A 20,443-nucleotide genomic window follows, 5' to 3' on the forward strand; every position below is an offset into this window, starting at 1 on the left:
TTGTTGTCAGCCTAAAATGAGACAATATAAGGGTGTGTTTACAATGCCTGGTGCAAAGTTCATGCTTAATAAAGGTTAGTGGAAACAGAATCTTGTCCTCAATCTTTTTGGTTTAAAAACGTGACTTCAGAAAAGGGAACCCGCAAACACTGTTGGAAGGATTGTAAATTGGTGCAGCCACTGTGGAAAACAGTATGGAGATTCCTCAAAACATTAAAAATAGAGCTACCATATGATCCAGCAATTCCGCTTCTGGGAATTCATCCATAGTACTAGTAATAGCCAAGATATGAAAACAACCTAGCAGTCCATCAATAGGTGATGGATAAAGAAGATATGGTGCACACACACACACACACACGCACACACACACACACACACACACTCACACTCACACTGGAATATTATGCAACGATAAAAAAGAATGAAATCTTGCCTTTGTGACAACACGGATGGACCTAGAGGGTATCATGCTGAGTGAAATAAGTCAGACAGACAAATACCATTATGATCTCACTTATATGCAGAACCTAACAAAATAAACAATGAATAAATAAAACAAGGCAAAAGCAGACCCATAGATGTAGAGAACAGGCTGATGGCTGCCAGAGGAGAGGGGTGGGTGTGGGTGTTGAAAGAATAGAGGCACGAGGGGGAGAAAGAGCATGAATTGGCCACAGAGCTGCATTGCAGATGCGCTACAGGTAAAAAACAACAAACCCCAGACTTAACTTCATTAGCTCACTGAAAGAGGTGTTCAGCTGCCAGCAAAGCAATTCACAAAATTCCAGCTTTAGAGAGAATATTATAAATAACATGCCAGTTGACACACTGCCCGTAGGAGAACTGGCTGACAGAACAGCCTCAGGGAATATACTCTTGGGGTCGGTGAAGAAGCTGAAGCCAGTTCAGTGAACGCTATTGTCATCTATCATGTACCTGGCAGGTGCTAGTGCTGGGGATAGAGTGACATATAAGCCTAGCCCATGCCCTTAATGGAGACATAACTATAATAAACGTAAGTGCCACGTGGTGAGATATTGGCAACAAAAGAAGACACCGAAGCAGCGCAGAGGAGAGTGGGGTTCTTCGGTCCTGGACTGAGGAGGCAGCACGTGCAGAGTTTGCAAAGGATAAAGCTTACTACCTGGCAGAAGGAGGGAGCGGGCACTGTAGCCAGAGGCCCTAGCATGGTGACAATAGGTCATGATTGCTGGGCACGAGGTGGAGACCGAGGCGGGTCGGCAGGTGGAGAGGGGGGTGCGGCGGCACCTGGAGCTGGGGAGGCAGGAAGCAGCCCCGTCAGAGGCCCTTTCAAGTCTGCTGAGGAGCTGGGATTTTGGGCTGCAGCGCTTGTGGGAGAAGCTAAGACCTTGGGAGTCCTCCTCTGCCATTTACTGTGTAATTTAGGCAAGATACTTCTGCTTCACGAGCCTCAGTTTTCTCATCTGTAAAAGGGGTTAATAATAGTTCCTCATAAAATTATCATGAGAATTAAATTTAATGAAAGAATGTATGAGAATTATTTAATTCAGTGAATGGCACATAGTATGCTGTTAAACCATTGTTACTCTCATCACTCTTAGTATTACTAGGATAGACTATTCTTTCAAGAACTAAGTGAGAAGGGAAGCAGAGAAGGTCTAATAGTGACCAGAAGCTTCTGTGATGAACATGAACTACAGATGAAGAGCACTGGCTACTAACAGAGATTTCTACCGTCCAACTTCTAAGCTTAGATCCGGATAATTAGCATTGACTGCCTCGACAGACAAACCCTGAAATATCAGTGGCTTAACTTAATAAAAAAGAGGTTTATTTCTCACTCACAGTCCAAGGCAGGCTAGGGCAGCTCTCTTGAATGGTTTGCCCAGTAGGACCTGGGCTCTTCTGCAAGGCTACAGGAGCAGGGGAAAGAGAGACGGAGGAGGCACATGGGCTAACTGCATCACCCTAGAAGTGACCCATATCCATACCATTCACATTTAATTGGACCCAGTCCCCCAATGAACCCCAAAGGAGGCTGGGATATGAAGAGAAGGACACTTGGTGAGCACTTGTAGTTTTGGGCACAACCTTCCTCAGGGTAGATAACATCGGTCATCAGCCTGAGAATTCTTTCTCCCTTGAGCAGTGCTAGGATGATGTTGGCACATGCTCTCGAGTTTAGGCAAAAAGCTTCCATTTGGTTTTGACAATGTAACCCTGGGCATATTGCCATAAGCATATCAGACTGCATAGTATATTCATTATATGCAGATCTCTTTCATGTTTTGAGATGTAAGTATGTTTGAATACAGGGAATTTAAGTTGATTTATGGTGAAATGGAGATAACTTGCTCAGTGTTTCTTAAAGTATATATTCCTTTATTTCTGATACTAGGACAGCCTTCCTCCCTTTTGTCACTGGCTTTTAAAAAAATAACTGATTTATAAATATATTATATGATCATATTAGAAAATTCAAAAATATTAAAAAGTGGAAAAAATAAACCTTATTCACAATTCCACTTCCTAGTCACTGTGTGTGGAAAAGACTGAATTTAGCAGCACTCTTTGCACAGCAGAAAGCACGAAGCATAGCCGGGCAGGCGTGGCTCAGTGGTTGAGCATCAAACTATGAACCAGGAGGGCACAGTTTGATACCCCGTCAGGGCACATGCTGGGATTGCAGGCTTGGTCCCCAGTGGTGGAGCATGCAGGAGGCAGCTGATCAATGACTCTCCTCACTGATGCTTCTATATCTTTCTTCCTCTCTCTGAAATCAATTTTTTAAAAAATCACGAAGCATATTAATGATTCTAAAAAGTCTTGCAGTAAGTCCCTTTAACCTTTTTTAACCCATCATGGAATCCACCCCTATACATTTCCCCTACATAATACATAACAATTTCCCAAGAACTCGTGTTCCAGGCAAAAAAGACCCAATATAATAGGCAACACATTTGCAAATGCTCAATACAGTGGTTTTCTCTACTTTACGTTGCTGAGCTCTGGTGTCAGAAGGTTGCTGTTACCCAGCACTAATGGCAGAGGTGGTCGCCAAGGGCCTGAGAGGCAGGTGCAGTGAGAAGCCTTCCTCTCAGGCTTCTGTCACCTTTTGATCTGCCCACACATCTGATTCTGCTGGAACTTGATGTGTCACTGTCTCTTCATAATCTGTGAGAAAGGTGAGCTGGGTTTGAGGGTTGTGAGGAATTCCTGATTCATCCAGCTAGTCAACCCCTCCTGGGGAGATAAGCAAAGGTCATCTTACTTGTTCCCTAACCCTGGGCAGAAGTGGTGTGGTCCCAGACGGATGGATGTTTCAGTTCCTCAGAAAGTTTCCAGAAAAAAGGAGGCTTCAGAGGCTCCCTTTGACAGCCAATCCTATGTAAGTTTTTCCTGTTTCAATTTTAATCCCCTTCTTACTTTTTCTATTATCAATGACCAGAATTAATAAACTCTTTCTTGTGCTTGCAGGAAAAATAAAACTGGCTAAAATTATGGGTGAGCCTGGCCGGGCGTGGCTGAGCTGTTGAGTGTTGACCTAGGATCCAAGCAATTGGGGTTCGATTCCCGGTCAGAGCACATGCCCGGGTTGCGGGCTTGATCAACGATTCTCTCATCATTGATATTTCTATCTTGTTCTCTCCCTCTCCTTTCCTCTCTCTGAACTCAATAAAGATATATTAAAAAAATTAAAAAATTAAAAATAAAATTATGGGTGAAGGGGGAAATTTTTTCATGAAATAATGGAAAGCATAACCTTGAGCTTCTTGAAGGGCCTGCTGGTCACTCGGGCTTACTGACATTGCCCCTCCCCTCCTCCAAGGGGGTGAACTATAGCATCTCTTCTTAGGCAGCACAGGGGGCCCAGCTTCCTCCCCATGCAGGTTCCCCCAGACTCCTCTATCTGCTCATCTGTGGCTGGTGCCATCCCCATCACTCACGATGCCCCACAGCCTTGTCCCCCAAGGGGTAAACACCTTCACTGTCATTATGCCCTGTGATTGGTTCGGTGGAGGCTGTGTCAGCCAGTCACCCTCAGGTTACTCCATCCGTGAGGGCCCACAGGGAGCCCAGGCTCCCGGGTACAGCAGAGGGCATAGCAAGGAGCCTCGCCCTAAGCTCCAGTCGGCTTCATACTCGTCCTGAATGTCCCTGGTGCCAAGGCCTGGGCCGAGCATGGGAGCAGCAGGGGAGGGGGAGACTGATCCAGGGAGCTGCCAGTCTGATGGGGGAAATGGGACACACACTTGGGACTCAGGCTGAGCAGTGAAGAAATAGACTCCAACCTGGGGCTGTTTCTAAGAGAAGAATTGGAGGCACCTTAAGTTGGAGAAAAGGAAGTTGGGTTCGATCAAAGAAGGATACTCCTGTGCTTATATGGAATGAAGCTCTAGAATCTGGTTCTTAACTTCAGATCAGAAGAGTCTTCCTCAACCCTTCTTGGCCTTCTTCCTAATAGTTTGTCACATATTGATCCAAAATCAGAGATGCCAGGGCAGGAAATGTCCTGACCAGAGGCTCCTTGGGTTAGATGAATATTCCTCTTCTGTTATTAGGGAACCCGCCCCCCCGAAAAATACCTTCAGGAAAGACCACCTTCCTAGAGCTTCCCCACACCATCTCCCAGGACATCTTCCCACTGTCCCAGATAGTATCTCCCTGCTCTTATTCCACAAATGCTTTTCTGGAGAAACATTTCAGCCACAAGTCACCCCCTGCACTTGTGACCAGGGCTCTCAGTGACTTTAAGCCTGTCACTGTGCCCTGCCTCCCCCAACAGACTGAGAGTTCCTTGCAGATAGGCCAGAAGCTTCAACTCCCCGGACTGCCTTCCAGTGCTCAGGACCCAGCCGTCCTCATTCAGAAGCCAAAGGAAGCGGCAGGGGGCAGGCTAAGGATGATTCTCCGGAATATCCTTGACCCGGGTTATGTCCTGGAGCAGAACCAGCCGGGACATCTGCTTCCCGGAGCTTCTCTCTTCCCCTCCCACCAAGAGCGGCCAGACCCGCTGGCAGCTTCCCCAGGAGACCTGGGCAGCGATAACCCCAGTAATTGGAGGGCAGCGAGTGGAGATAAGGCAGCCAAATTATTATAATGCAGGAGGTGAGCAAAGCAAATGCAGGGGTCTGGGCCACTTTATAGGGGATTTATGGGGACTTCGGGGAGGAAGAGACAAAAATCTCAGCGAGGGGGTGGTAATTTCCTAAATGAAGAACCCAAGAGGCCCCCAGGTGGCCTAAATGATGTTTCGGACCCGCAAATTAGGCTGACTCCAGCCGGCCAGGCCCGCGCTATTTAAGGGGCGAGCCCGGGCAGGCGGCCCAGCGCCCTCCGCTCCCGCTCCTGCCTCGCATCCCGCGCCCGGCCCGCAGCGCATCCTCGCCCCGCATCGCAGCCTCGCCCCGCAGCCTCGCCCCGCAGCCAATCCTCGCGACCATGAGCCGACAGCTGCTCCCTTTCCCCGGCGGGGAGCGCCTGGGCTTCAGCGGCTGCTCAGCCATCATCTCGGGCAGGGTCAGCAGCAGCTCGGCCTCGTTCCGGGCGGGCGTCAAGGGCGCCGCCTTCGGCAGCAGGAGCCTCTTCAGCCTGGGCGGCGGCCGGCGCCTGGCCCTGAGCGCCTCGGCCCGCGGCGGCGCCTTCGCGCTGGGCCACTGCGCGGGCACCGGCGGCCGCCTGGGGGGCTTCGTGGGCACCGTCTTCGGCAGCGCCGGGCTGGGCCCCGCGTGTCCGTCCGTGTGCCCGCCAGGAGGCATCCCTCAGGTCACCGTCAACAAGAGCCTCCTGGCCCCCCTCAACGTGGAGCTGGACCCCAAGATCCAGAAAGTGCGCGTCCAGGAGCGGGAGCAGATCAAGGCGCTGAACAACAAGTTCGCCTCCTTCATCGACAAGGTGGGTCCCGGAGCGTGGCCCTGTGCTGGTGACGGCTGAGCGCGGGGGCTCCCTTTGCCGCGGACGGCTGTGTAGGAAGGTGGGGGAGTCACTTACCCTTCCTGCCTCCCTTTCCTGATCTGTGAAATAGGCACAAGAGTGGCCCTTACCCAGGAGGGTTGTAGGGAGGCGAGTTGGATGTGTGCCGGGTGCTTAGAGCAGTGCCAGGCACACACTCCCCTAAACCACGGCTTCCTTCTTTCTTTGCAGGAGACCCTGGGAAGGGGGGTGGTGTCTGGGGCAGGAGATGCGTGGCATGGGCCCTCCGAGGCCTCTCAATGTCAGACAAGGAGGTGGGGGACACATCCAGGACAGGGACACTGGTGGGACCCAGGCGGGCGGGTGCTACAGGACATGATGCTTGGTGAATGGGGAAGGACTTGGAGGGTAGGAAGTGGGACGAAGTTGTAAGCCAGGGTGATTTTTAGAGGAGGTGTTCAGAAAGGTCCAGAAAATTGAAGGGTGAGCCTGAGGGAGAAGGTTTAGGAGGGCATGTGAAGTTACATGTGTGTGGTGTTATATGTGTGGAGGGTACCCAGGGACTGGGGTGACAGGGAAGATATCTCTGGAGATTCTGAAGTAGTGACCCCGATGAATGGGGAGGAGAAAGAGAATGGGCTTCTCTTCTCTCCACCTGGGGCAGAAGGTCTAGATCATGAGTGACACGGGACATAATACAGTTTCCTCTGTGCCTGGTGCTGTCCCAAGTGGTTCTTGTTTATCAATGTGCACCCCGTGGTTCTGTTATCATGAGGAAACTAAGATAGAAGGAGGCTACGAACCGTGGCCCAGTGATAGATCAGACAGCAATAGACTGTGTCCCTCACCGAGGTGCTCGGGAAGGGGAAGGGAGTGGTTGGGCGGGAGAAGACAGGAGTAGAAGAAAGGACAGGCGTCGTTTCTTCCCCCGTGTCAGTCTGATCTTCCCTGCATATTTCCGCCTCTCCCTCATGCCAAAGAGATGGGTGGGAAGAGGAATGCTGCTAAGGAGCAGAGTGCCTGAGTTTATTTAGTCCAAAAATGTGAAACCCTTGGTCAAGTAGGAAGGAAGCTTGTAAAGATGTGATAACCCACTTTGAAAACCAAAGAAACAAGCCCACCAACAGCCATTTAGGCTGCACATGAGAAAGAACTTGCTAACCGCCAGAGTGGCTTTCCAATGCCATCCCCCCTCATTGCTTCCCATTTTCCTTCACTCTGAAAACACCAGCATTTATAGCAAAAGAAGCTCCCTCAATCACAAGATAACCCACGGGGGCAGTCACAGCATTGTTCAAGCCCACTTTCCGATTTCTTTTAGATTGGATCTTGTTTCTGGTCCTGGAGACCCAGATAGGCATGTCCCCCTCACCGAATGTGCTCTCTAATGAGCCTTGCTCTTTCCTGCCCCACTCCCGCCCCAGGATGACTGCTTCTGATTTCCGGGGCCCTTTCCCCACTCTTGAGAGGCAGCCGCATGGGGATTCTGGGTTATGACCACCTTTGGGTTCCAGGTGCGGTTCCTGGAGCAGCAGAATCAGGTGCTGGAGACCAAATGGAGCCTCCTGCAGCAGCTGGACGTGAACAACTGCAGGAAGAACCTGGAGCCCGTGTATGAGGGCTACATCAGCACCCTGCGCAAGCAGCTGGAGACGCTGTCGGGGGACAGGGTGAGGCTGGACTCGGAGCTGAGGAACATGCAGGACCTGGTGGAGGACTACAAGAACAGGTGAGAGGAAAGGCAAAGAATACGCCCCTGAGGGTCTCAATTACAGATGAGGCTTCCATTTGGAGCCAGGATTTTTGCCTTCTGAGATCTTTTGCTGATCCCATTGCAATTTCCTTTCCTGAGGGGAGGGAGAGAGATTGACAAAATGAGGCCTAGGAAAGAAAAGAGCTACCCCAAATGGTGCTCCAAATTGCCTAGGAAGTGCTATGCTTAATTTTTAATATTGGAAATGGAGGAGTGGGAGGAAGAGAATTGTCTCAAAACCAGATGGACAACCTACGTGCTTCGTAGCTCCTCCAGGGTGAGGTTTTCTGTGGAAGTTCCCAGAACATGAGACACTCCACCAATCTTGGAGCAAATCTTAAAGCTAAGCAAAAATGAGGTTTTAAAACTTTTTCATGATAAGGCATATCTGCACTGCCGAATGCCACCATCAAAGAGAATAATTGGGAATGTACTTGGAACCAGAGATTCCCCCTCTCCTCCCAAGTTGTGCCAATGAGGACAGAGTGACACATTTGAGCTCAGTGTCATCTGATATTTGGGTGGTTTGCTTCCAGGTGCTAGGATTTCTGGGTAGGTGACTCTGCCACAATTCAAGGGGTGGTGATGGTCAGAGCTGGGCAATTTCTCTTGTTCCACGTTTGATCTGCCTGTTCATCCCTATTTTGAAGTCCCCCCACCCTGCCTACTCCCCTCACCCCCACCAAAGCAGAGCTCTGGCCTGAGCCCTGCATGGAGATCCTGAGGGAGGAGGGGACATGGTCCCTGACCTCTGGAAGCACACAGATTGTGAGGACAGGCTAAAAGAACACTGTCAGACAGCTCCTAGCCAGTGGAAATGGACTCAGTGTGAACTGAGATTGAATGAAAGTAAGATGGGAATATTGGAGCCCCATGGAGATTCGAGCAGAATTCTGGGGAGAAGAGAGGGCTTCCTGGCATAGCCCAGATGTCCAGTCAGAGGCATCCAAGGACTGTGCTTGCTCTGAGCCTTTCGGAGTGGAAAGACCAGGTATTCCGAATTACCACTCAGTAGTCGAGTGACCATGGGTGAGTCCCTTGATCCTCTGTGAAGTTCAGTTTTAATACCTCTGAAAATCAGATACTGATACCTGCCTTGCTGCCTACAAGAGCTATTCAGAGGGAACAGCCAGATAGTAATGTATTAAGGCATTTTCCCTTGATGTCGGAAGTCTTGGATTTGGATCTTAATTTCATTATGAACTAACTTTATAACCTCAGGCAAGTCTTTGCCTCATTTATAAAATAGAGAAATAATAATAGAACCTACTTTATAGGGAGGTTGTGGCTATTAAATGAAATAATGTATGTGAAGACTTTAGTGTGATGTTTAGCCTGTAGTAAGGGGTAAAAAAAATATCAACTGCATTTATTATTATTATTTTAAAATTAATTGTATCATTATCTTTGTCACCTGTGGGTTCTTAGCCACTTTTTTGGTACCTCTCTTATGATATATCATTAAAGATCCTAACCATAAGCCATCTTTGTGTTAGAATTTTCAGTGTACTGACCTTTCTGTAAAACTATGAAATTCTAAGCCCTGGCCGGGTAGCTCATTTAGTTAGAGCATCATTCCAACACACCAAGGTTGTAGGTTTGATCCCCAGCCAGGGCACATGCAATAATCAACTAATGAATGCATAAATAAGTGGGACAACTAATTGATGTTTTCTCTCTCTAAGTCAATAAAAAAGAAAAAAACTACCAAATTCTAGAGGACAGGCAGTGTGTGTCTTAAGCACCACTGTTTACTCTGGCAGTGGTCAAAATTTTTCTCATAGACACTCTAAAATAATTTTTATTTTACTTATTAATTTTATCTTTTAAAAAATACATCTTTATTGATTTCAGAGAGAGGAAGGGAGAAGGAGAGAGAGAGAGATAGAAACGTCAATGATGAGAGAGTCATTGATCGGCTGCCTCCTGCCCCCGCCCCCCTACCTGGGATCGAGCCCGCAGCCTGGGCCTGTGCCCTGACCAGGAACTGAACCGTGATCTCCTGGATCCTAGGTCGATGCTCAACCGCTGAGCCATGACTGGCTGGGCTAAAATAATTTTTAAGTATTCACAGTTTAAAAAAATCTCCTCATAATCTAAAAAGGTTGACAAATTTTTTTATCATAAATTTAAGTCATTGCAAAGGACATAATTTCCAGTATATTATGTATATTGCCATTTACAATGATAAGGGCTACATGAACTCATTGAAATGTGTCCACTTGGATCTAGGTGTTATGGCAGTTTAATACCCACCATCATTTACCTAAAAAATTAATAGAACACCATAGAAAGCCCTTTTCTATGATATTACTGCCTCTGATTCTTCATTCAGTATATTTGACTATTTATATCACATTTGATAATCAGTGAGGCAGATAAATAATCACAGAGTATTTCATGGAAAACCTTTTATCTCAAGATTAGAAAAAAATAAACTTATTGTAAATACAAAAAAGTTAATGTGAACAAGCTCTGCTTTAAAAATTACAAATTTTACCTTGATCCTTTCCTCATTTGAACTCCAGTTTTCATGCCACTTTCCCCACATGATTTTGTTCCAATGTAATGTATTTTATGTCTCAAAGTCTCTTGTTCACCCACAAAATCTGCATTCTACTTGAAATTTTGGAAATTTTCTTGTGATCATATATTTTTAAACATCTAACGATTATTCTGGGTTGAGTTATACAAACAACAAGATGTATTACTAATTTTGTTAAATAAACATTAAACATCAAAAAGTAAAAAATAATTTTGGAAATAATTTCTTAATGAGTTGAACAGGGAAGATTTTTTTTTCTCCCCAGGTAGCTTAGCTATTCAGGTATGGATAGTGATTCTTGCTAGAATTAGACAGGATTCTAGTCCTATATTTTTTCATTCCTAAGTGCTAGGAAACTGCTCATTCAAATAGATTTTAATGGGAGGAGTTTTGCAAGAGCAGTGTTACTCAGTTCTTTGAATGCCTTTCTAGTTTTTCTGCTTTTTTTCTTCTATAATACTTATTTTCCAACATGCTATCTAATTTACTCACTTGTTATAGTTATTGTTTTTCTCTTGCAGTCCATGAAGGCTGGGATGTTTGTTTAGTTCATTGATTTATCCTCAGTGCCTGCGAAGTACCCACATTCAATGGTTGGGTGTCAAAATCACAGTCTGACTCATTACTAAAGAGCCTTTTTAAACAGGCTCTCAGCTCTCAGCTGACATCTCAGTTCCTTCTTTATTTTTGTTGAGAACAAAAATGGAAAAACACCTGACCTGTAAAAAGGATTTGTTTCCTAGTCAATAAAGTCATTTACCTTCCAAATTTCTGGGAAGTTTTTCAAAATCACAGTTTTACCAAGAGCGATCAAATGATCACTGTTTACACGACACACTCTGTTCCTCAGGGCATTGTGTTTAATTCAATAGACCAGAAAGGACTGGGAACATGAAAACACTGTTAGTATTCAATACATCTTTGCTAATTTAAAAAAATAATGTTTTATTTCACTTTTTGTAATGTGTACCCCCTTCCCACACACACACTTTCCAACACTTTAGAGCTGCAGATTGAGCTCATTCAGTTTAGAGAAAATATCTGCCATCTAGCTTAATTGGAAAGCCAGCTTTCCTTGTTAAGCCAGAGAAAGAGGAGTTGCTTTTTCTCAGAAAAAGTCTGATTTAATTTCCAAATTCAAATAAAAATATAAATATGCATTTTGGGGACTATTATAAAAATCCATCCAGCAAATGGCTAAGAAGTACATCTTGTAAGTAGATTATTGAAAGAATTCAAGGTTTAAATGATGTATATTTATAATTATTATTATTAGAAATAATGTAATTATTATTTTATTAACTAATTATTTATGTTCTAAAACAAGATGAATCAATATATGCTTTCTCATGGTTTAACTTTTAATTATGGATTGTAATGTGTTTTGCAAATTATAAGCTGTTTATAAAGTCAATAGTACTACAGAATGCACTATTTTTCTTTATCAATGTATGTGTGCATTGAACTCTGGTGTTTGGTTTCTATAAGTAAATAACAAAAAATCATTTATAGCAAATGAATGTCTTTAATTTTGGTAGCCATAATGACCAAAGTTTTCCCATGTATTTTATGAAATAAGAAGATGTACACTGCTGAAAGCCAGTCAGTCCGCAACTAGCATGTGCTTTTATTTCTCTTAGTAAGAGGAGGATAAGGCTGAACTTTTTCTAAGATAATATGAGATAAAGATCGATTGTAATAGAAGCAACTATTTCATAATATAATGTGATAAAAAAGTTTTAAATTATCTTTTGAATAACACACATGGACTCTGAGATAAATCATAAAATTTGTTTTCTGTGTTTTATGCAGTATAACTAGAAAAATCTGGCAGCTTTCAGAAAATGTTCTGGTCCCATTCACTAACATGCACTACTCCAGCCACCCAACAAGGCTTTTTTTTTCTTTTTTTTTTCTTGGCAGTCAGCTACATGCCTTAGGAAGGAGTAAAAGCTGAAAAGATGTGTTCATGTTAAAGTGTATGAAAAAATCCATTTTCTAGCATTAATTACTTCTTTCCAGTGTCTGTGTTGTTTGTTCTTACAAATGTCCTGTAATACATCCTTTGACAATAGCAAGGGAGGGGATAGTGAGGCGAAACGATCAATACTCTTACTGCCCTAATCCACAATATATCTGTATTAGGAACATCTCACCCCATCCAAACACCTGTTTCCGTGACCTTGTTCACCTGGACAGGCATATGAATGGGAAACGGGTATAACATACAGCTCGGAGGCCGCATAGTGTTTTGTTTGGTGCCTGCAAGGTTTTGCACGCTGGGCTCGTGCACAGCACTGAGACGGCAGGTGGAGGAGGGGTGCGCCTTTCTGCCGTCTCGGAGAGGGCAGCTGCGAGAGGGAGGTGGGCAGTGGAACCTGCCTGATGGCCCCCTCACAGATGAATTCCCAGGCAGATCCATTTTAGGGCAGTCTGCATATGAACTAAGGAGCTGGAAAATTATTCCTTTAAACCTGCCCTTGTCACATTCCCTTGAGGAAGGCTGTGTATGCCCAGGGGTACATGGCTCCGGTTTGTAGACCACTGCCCTGCAGCTCTCGGCACAGAGGTGGTCACTAACTGCTAAGTGAGCATTTGCAGAACTGAATTATCCCAGTGACCATCCTCTCTCCTTTCTCTTGCTCCCTGAAGGTATGAGGTGGAGATTAACAGACGCACAACTGCTGAGAATGAGTTTGTGATGCTCAAGAAGGTAAGGGGATCAGGAAGGGCTGGAGAAAGCCTGGAGGGCTCCCTGAGCACTTGGCTCAAGAAACGGACCCTTAGTCCCTTGGGCAGGGTCTGAGATTCCAGTTTTCCTGCTCTTCTCTCCAAGTCCCTTGCATGCTTCTCCCAGAATCTGGCAGTTTGAAACCCACACTTCTGGTCCACCACGGCACTGCCCATTAGTTGGTTTGCTCTCAGGGATGGGACCTCCCTGTGAAGCATGGGGGTAAGGGGTGGAGAGAGGAGGGAACCTGAGGCTTCTTGTGGCAGGGAGGGGGGAGGGAGGAAAGGAAAGAGGCAGGGAGGGGGAGAAGGAGGGAGGGCAGCTGGCGCTCACTGTGTTCCCCAGGACGTGGATGCCGCCTACATGAACAAGGTTGAACTCCAGGCCAAGGTGGACTCCTTGACAGATGAGATCAAATTTTTCAAGTGCCTCTATGAAGGGGTAAGGACCTCACTGACCTCCTTGCATGGTATACCCCTCTTACAAGTGGTTTTTGGGCCTTGACCCAGATGCTTTTGTGTACTGAAGGCTGGCAGAGAAGCCTTTCAACTTAGTGCAGCTGAGGCTCTACTTATGTGCTGAGCGATGAGGTGGGCTTTGAGGAAACCATGATGAAGAAGAAATTATTCCTGTCCTCCAGGAATCCACAGTCTCAGAGATGTGAGCTGTGCTAAAGCATGAGGGGCCTAGAGAAGCAAAGGTCATTGACAACTCCCTAGAGGTCTCTGAGTGCCACTTAAGAACTTTAGACTTGATTGTATGGGGGAAGGTTGGCTGTTGCTGCAGAGAGTGCGGGATGGGGTGGCAGCAGTCCTGAGTGCACGGAGGAGAGGGTGGTCCCACATGGGCTGAAAACCCAATGCGTGCATCTTAACACCCAGCAGGCACTGGCACTGTTGGGCTCTGCTAGGGAAGGGCAGAAAGGGACAGTGAGGGTTTTACCAGGGAGGATCAGGAGACATGCTCCCCTCAGGGAGATCCTCTAACTGGCTCCACTCCCCTAACTGTCCCCCAGGAGATTGCTCAGATCCAGTCCCATATCAGTGACACATCTGTCATCCTGTCCATGGACAACAACCGGGATCTGAACTTGGACAGTATCATCGATGAGGTCCGTGCCCAGTATGAGGAGATCGCTCTGAAGAGCAAGGCCGAGGCTGAGGCCCTGTACCAGAGCAAGGTGAGCTGCATGCCAGGTGTGCCGAGGCCCAGTGACTACTGCCCTCTCACCATGTATGCATGTATGTGCTTGTGTGTGCATGTATGTGTTTGTATGTGTATTTAGGCTGAATGGAGATCTCCTTCGTCTTAGAGTTGGGCCTTGTCATCTCTCTCCCCTCCTCCCTCCTTTGATTGTGTCTACACTGCTTGGATAATGTGAACAGCATGTGGCCCTCCCCGTCCATGTTAAACACCCTTAAGAAGTGGATGCTCAACTGTCCTGTGCTCTTCTTCTCTTGTCCCCCAACCTCAGATCCAGGAGCTGCAGGTCACAGCGGGCCAGCATGGGGATGACCTCAACCTCACCAAGGCTGAGATCTCAGAGCTCAACCGGCTGATCCAGAGGATCCGTTCAGAGATAGGGAGTGTGAAGAAGCAGGTGGGCTCTATGCAATGAGTCAGCTAGCATGGTTTATTGAGCATCAATCCATATGGGACCAAATATGGAAAAGGGCCCCTCTTTCAGGCATTTGTAATTCATCAGGAGAGGACAGTCTGAGCAGGTATGGAAGGACAAAACTTCCACCCAGTGTGTGGCACGCCCCCTAAGTGCTGTAGGAGGCTGAGGGGCTGGAGCTGCCTGCAGGAGGTGGGATTACACTGGGATGACAGGCAGAAAGGAGAGGGAAGGGGCCTGGTGAGGGAGCCAGCAGGAGCAGTGGACATGAGCAGGCACGTGCATGGCATGTGTGCAGGGAGGAGAAGCATAGACCCCGAGCAGGAGGTCCATGGCCCAGATGGGTGGGGTGGCAGAGAGCAAGACAGCTCTGGGTAGAAAGGGCTGAATTATGGGCGCCTTCAAAGCTGGGCAGTGGGGTTAGACCCAATGCAGTAGGTAAAAGGGAGGCATTGGGAGGTTTCACGTGATGAATCTGCTGGAGGAAAGAGGGCTGGGCAGTGGATTTTAGAGAAGATTGGGGAAGAAAGAGCCTCCTACCCTAGCCTTGGCCCAGGGCTCTGCTCCCTGTTCCAAGGATGGGACACGGTTTTCTTTGTTCAGGCAGCTGGGTCCTAGGTGTCTCGGCTGAGGTTGTGAGCCGCTCACCCCCAAAGCCATGGGTGTTTGCATGGCTGGGGGTCTACCTGACAGAGAGGGGTGACACCACCTGGACAATAGTCTAGAATTCCATGTGGCCTCAGGAACTCCAGAGGAAAGGGACATACCTGAAAGAGAAACCAGACACTTAGATCCCACCAAAACCTTAGCCAAGTGACCAGAACACACACGTGAGACTAAATAGCTTAGGAAGCTCCCCTCCCCTACCACCCTCACCTCCCCCAGCTTTCACATGGGCGCCACAGAGCCCCACCTGCAGCTTCCTCCTGCAAGTTATGTTTCCACCCAACAGCAGATGTTTGTCGGCTTGTAAAACCTGCCAGTTATCTTCTAAGGCTGTTGCTGTGTAGCATGATTCTCTGCGAAACTTTGGAGGCCAGACTCTCAGTGTGGCAGGCTTATTGGACAGACATTTTATTAATAGGAACTTTATTAGTCCTTGATTATTTTTTTCATGATTTATAGGATCTCCCAAGACAACCTTTACACTGTGAGACAAAGTTAAAGTCAGCTGCTCAAAGACTTGTCAGGATTGGTCTTAGAATCTTATAGCCCATGATACAGACCAGGAAGGAGAGGGCAGGGGCCACATGCCCAGGTGCCCACCTTCTCAGGGCTCTTCCCCTCCTCTGTCCCAGGGTAGGAACGCTCCACCTTCAGGTGCCAGGGCATGAGTTAGGGCTCAAAATGCCCAGTGTGGGGGAAGGACAGATTCTCCTCTAGTGATGTCCAAAACTGGAGGAACCAGGAGGACCTCAAAGCATTTACCATCCATCAGGACCCAGAGAGGAGAGGTCTGAGCAGTATCTCAGAACTAGGCTCTGACTCAAAGCACTGAATTCGTTTGCCCCTCAGTGCTCCAACCTGGAGACAGCCATCGCTGATGCTGAGCAGAGGGGTGACTGTGCCCTGAAGGATGCCCGGGCCAAGCTGGATGAGCTGGAGGCTGCCCTGCACCAGGCCAAGGAGGAGCTGGCCCGCATGCTGCGGGAGTACCAGGAGCTCATGAGCACAAAGCTGGCCCTGGACGTGGAGATCGCCACCTACCGCAAGCTGCTGGAGGGCGAGGAGTGCCGGTGAGCCCAGATATCTTTTGTCTGGACCAGTTATCGCTTCCCATTAGTAGACAGATTGAAAGCATACAGTTTGGTTTTGTTCAGGTCCTACTGAGGTAAAACCTTATAGAAAATGGGCTTTGACATGGTGCAGTAGGAAGGACCAAAATTAGACAGCAAGAAGAAATGAGTTATAAATAATCCCACAGAGGTGGTAGCAGAGGAAGTACTAATGTCAGCATTGTTTGAGAAACAGCATCACTTGGCCCTTCGTGATGCTTTCTTAAGAGTGGGTGCGGAGGGGCAAGAAGGCCTCCAAGAGTCATGTACTTTCAAGGTCGCTCTGGCAAAGTTGGGGCCCGGTGAGAATGTGAGCTCATTCCTCTAAGTTGTCTAAGACCAAGGGCATAACTAGAGGGATGCGGAGGCATAATTTCTTACACATGAGATAATCCCCAAACCACTTTGCCTCCTTGTAGCAGATTTCTCATCCTGGTTCTCCATCTCTTAAGAGGTCCCACTGGGGTGTATGGGAAGGAAAGAGGCTGGGATGGGGTGGCAGGCGGGATATTCTGAAAAGAGAGGCTCATTCACAGGGGGCTACCTAGATCAATGGGGTGATGGTTTACGAAGGCTTTGTCTCTTTTTCTTCTCTCTTCAGGATGTCTGGTGAATATCCAAATTCCGTGAGCATCTGTAAGTACCTGCAGGACCCATCCTGCCCTTGCTCACCTACCACAAGTCTGAGTTCCCCTAATTGCATGACACCAAAGAGAAAGCAGAATACTGGAGTGGGTTCAGGGCAGACTTAGGGGCACAAAAGGGGAGCTGGCTTTAGTGACCAAGAAGAAGCAATGGAGGGAGAAAGACAATGTCATGAAATACAAAGAATAACCTGTCGAAAATCATGATACTCAGTAGTGTACAACTGAGTCTGTCGTAAGCAAAAGGCTTAATGGCTACATTCTGCTTCTGCTGAGGCCAGACCCAAGTAAAGGCCCTGAATGACAGCAGGAGGTTATTGAGGGAAACCTGAAGGGAAAATGATGAAAAAGAGCTGAAATCCCCTCCTCCAGATTGAAAAGCTAGGGAGAATGAGGGGAGGTGCTGTCTAGGACAGGCAGGGACACTCCAGCAGCCCAGGCCTCCACGAAGGCCTCTCTTCTGTGGCCCTTCCGGTGGCAAATCCACGGATAGAGCCTGCAGAAGCTTAAAGCCAGACGGTGACAGAGTGACACAGACTAACAGGAAAAGGCCGAAGACATGGGCCAAGTGCATCAGAAATGACCAGTGCTGATGAAAAGCTCAGAGTAAACTAAAAATGCACAGCAGAGAGAATCTGTCTCTCTGTGAAGCCACCACAGGGGAGAGAACTAAGGGAGTGGCCAGGATGACCGGGCTGGGGTCTTCTCTTGCCCATTCCAGCTGTCATCAGCAACACCGGAGCTGCGGCAGGAGGGGCTGGCTTCAGCGTGGGCTTCGGCGCCTCCAGCAGTTACAGCTACAAACCTGGGGCGGACCTCAAGACCAAAGGCAGCTGTGGCAGTGAGTTCAAGGATCCCCTCAGCAAAGCCTCGGGCAGCAGCTGTGCAACCAAAAAGAAGGCCTCCAGATGAAGGGCAGAAAGCTGCAGAGCCTATCCATCTCTCCTCCTTAGGGCCCTTTCCAAGTCAGGGAGTGCTGCCCCGTAACTGCAATCCCAGTCCCCTCCCCTCTCCCTGTTGTCCTCAGCTGGCTGACACTCCTGTGTAGGAAGTCCAGTCATTGGGGGCCCCCAGTGACCTCCTCCTGGACCACCTCTCCCTGGGTCACTGCCCCAAATGTAGAGACAAGACACATACTCAGGTGCTTCCTTGTGACTAGATGCCAGCCTCTCTGTCCCATGTGCCTTTCTTGGGCTTTCACCGCCAAGGGGTTCTTTGTCCTCTGGTTGGGGTTGGGTCCAGTTCTCTGCTTCCCCTGCAATAAACACTCAATGCCATTTGATTCTCAGTGTCAATCTATTGCCCAGGATGCCAACATCTGCAGGGACCTGTGACCTTTGCTGTCTGGTTCAGGCCCGGTAGGCACAGGGTGAGAGCTGCTCCTAGTAAATGGCTGAGGTTTGTTTCTGACACACCTCTGGGCAGACTCAGGGCTCCCGTGTTCTGGGGCCCCTATTCCACACACTGGCCCTGTGAGAGGGGCATTGTCAGCCTTGTCGCAGAGATGCTCACACTCCTAGGAGCAAGGCATCAAGTCATGCCAGGACTGTCAGCATTCGAGCCTTGGCCTGGCTTCTCGATCTGGTTTCCACCTGGCCTGCTCCCCCACAGTGGCCCTGCTTTCTTCTTCATGCCAATTCTTTCTACCCTGAAGTTTGAGGCCTGCGTGTATGTATGTGTATGGCTGTGTCTGTATCTATTATGTACACATAATAGTGGCTCACTGAACAAATCCTTAGTGAGCCAGGCAGTGCCAGGCCGTGGGAAAGCCGCAGTAAACACATGGGTGCAGACCTTGTCCTCAGAGAGCTGACAGTCTGGCGGGGACAGTAAAAATAAGCAGCTAACACAGGAATAAATAATACACTGTCAGTAGTGATAACTGCTCTGAAGAAACACTAAGTGCGGTAAGAAGGGTGCTCTTTTAAGTATGTGTGTGTGTTTCTGCCACAGTGTTTGTTTTCTCAGAGTCAGTTTGCACAGTTGACTTGAGCAAGGTGCTAAGGAGCAGAATCCTTAGGGGTGAGCCTGCCTTCCAAGGATGAGAGTGACATTCAAGGTGCCCATGACCCCTTCTCCCACATCGTTACCTGTCCTTATACTCCAGTCTTTCTCCAAGCAGGCAGGACTTTCATGCCCATGGACCTTTGCAATTATGATTTTTCAATTGCAGGAATCATGTCCCATTTAGTGAAAGCCTGCTCATCCTTTGTGGCCGGGCTGAAATGCCACATCCTGAGTTCACACATTTCCTGCTCCCTCCAGGGGGGCTCTATTAAGTCATCAAGCATTAAATGAGAAGGAACATTAGAGCTGATGGCCCACAGCTCTCCCGTCCCTTCACTTTATGGAGGAGCAAATAGAGGTTTGGATCACTAAGTTCATTGCCCTGCACACCCACAACACCGTTCTCAATGTTCTCAACTGTGTCACACTCTGTGATTTCTTTTCCTGGTGTCATGTTAGTGGCACTCATGCCTGTCCCTTCACCCTACCCCCTCTCAAGTCTGGTGCACCGTCTGGTGCAGCTAACACAGGAATAAATAATAGATGAGAGTGACATTCAAGGTGCCCATGGCCCCTTCTCCCACATCGTTCCCTGTCCTTACACTCCAGTCTTTCTCCAAGCAGGCAGGACTTTCATGCCCATGGACCTTTGCAATTATGATTTAAGACACGCAGGAATGTGTGTCTTAGTCTAGTTTACCTTCACTGGGGAGAAAGAGTTCACGGTATACACATGTCCTAATGATTTGGCATGTGGATGATAAAACATGTTAGGGTTAAAAAAATTTGTGTTTTCTCTGCATCAATGTATGTGCAATTTATCTAATTTATCAACCAAGCTGGGACAGTTTTGTTTTGAGATGCATAAGGCAGTACTATCTCAGGCAAGTGGCCCCCTGGGTCTAGCACACTGACTGAGCAGCCATACACCTGGCTCCAAATTCCAGCTCTTCTAATGACTAGATGTGACCTCGTGCAGGATTCTGTCCTTGTAAAACAGGATTGATACAAGGTGGTCCTTACTGAGTGCTTCCAATATGCCAGTCACTGTCCTCAGCACTAATTCTTCTAAGCACTTTATGTCTGGCAACTCAGTGCGCTCTCCCAATAACCTGATAGGGATTATTGCTATTGTAATAACTCATATCCCACTGATGAGGATACTGAGGCTCGGAGGGCTTAACTGACCCACCCAACGCTACATGGTTAGTAAATGGCGGAGTTGGGAGTTGAACCCCAGTCCAATTCCACAGTCCACGTTTCCAGCCACTGCACCTCATTACCTATCAAAGTTCTAACCTTAGGGGAGAGTTGAGAATGTGAAAAGGGATGATGGAAGAAATACAGTACCTGGAATACAGTTTGTAGCCCATAGATGTTAGTTATCATAATAATCGTTATTAATGCGTGTTTGTGAAGCTTTCTGTGTTTGCCAGCCGAGCACTCGTTCGCGACCAGTTGATTCACAGGAG

General features: G+C 47.7%; 1 protein-coding gene across 2 annotated transcripts; it reads left to right on the plus strand.

The window, feature by feature from the left end:
• The first annotated feature begins 5,427 nt into the window (after positions 1-5,427).
• On the plus strand, positions 5,428-17,876 carry KRT72 (keratin 72). 2 transcript variants are annotated; one of them, XM_016201051.2, is made up of 9 exons: positions 5,428-5,880; positions 7,413-7,627; positions 12,849-12,909; positions 13,273-13,368; positions 13,943-14,107; positions 14,402-14,527; positions 16,061-16,281; positions 16,922-16,956; positions 17,686-17,876. In XM_016201051.2, exons 1-9 carry the CDS (start codon positions 5,428-5,430, stop codon positions 17,874-17,876), a joined length of 1,563 nt encoding a protein of 520 aa, XP_016056537.2. The 2 variants fall into 2 exon arrangements, with proteins under 2 accessions (XP_016056537.2, XP_087670036.1); XM_087813910.1 differs by lacking the exon at positions 14,402-14,527.
• Positions 17,877-20,443: the final 2,567 nt, after the last annotated feature.

Source organism: Miniopterus natalensis, chromosome 2 (genome assembly GCF_054644295.1).
Source record: "Miniopterus natalensis isolate mMinNat1 chromosome 2, mMinNat1.hap1, whole genome shotgun sequence".
Classification (NCBI taxonomy): Eukaryota; Metazoa; Chordata; class Mammalia; order Chiroptera; family Miniopteridae; genus Miniopterus; species Miniopterus natalensis.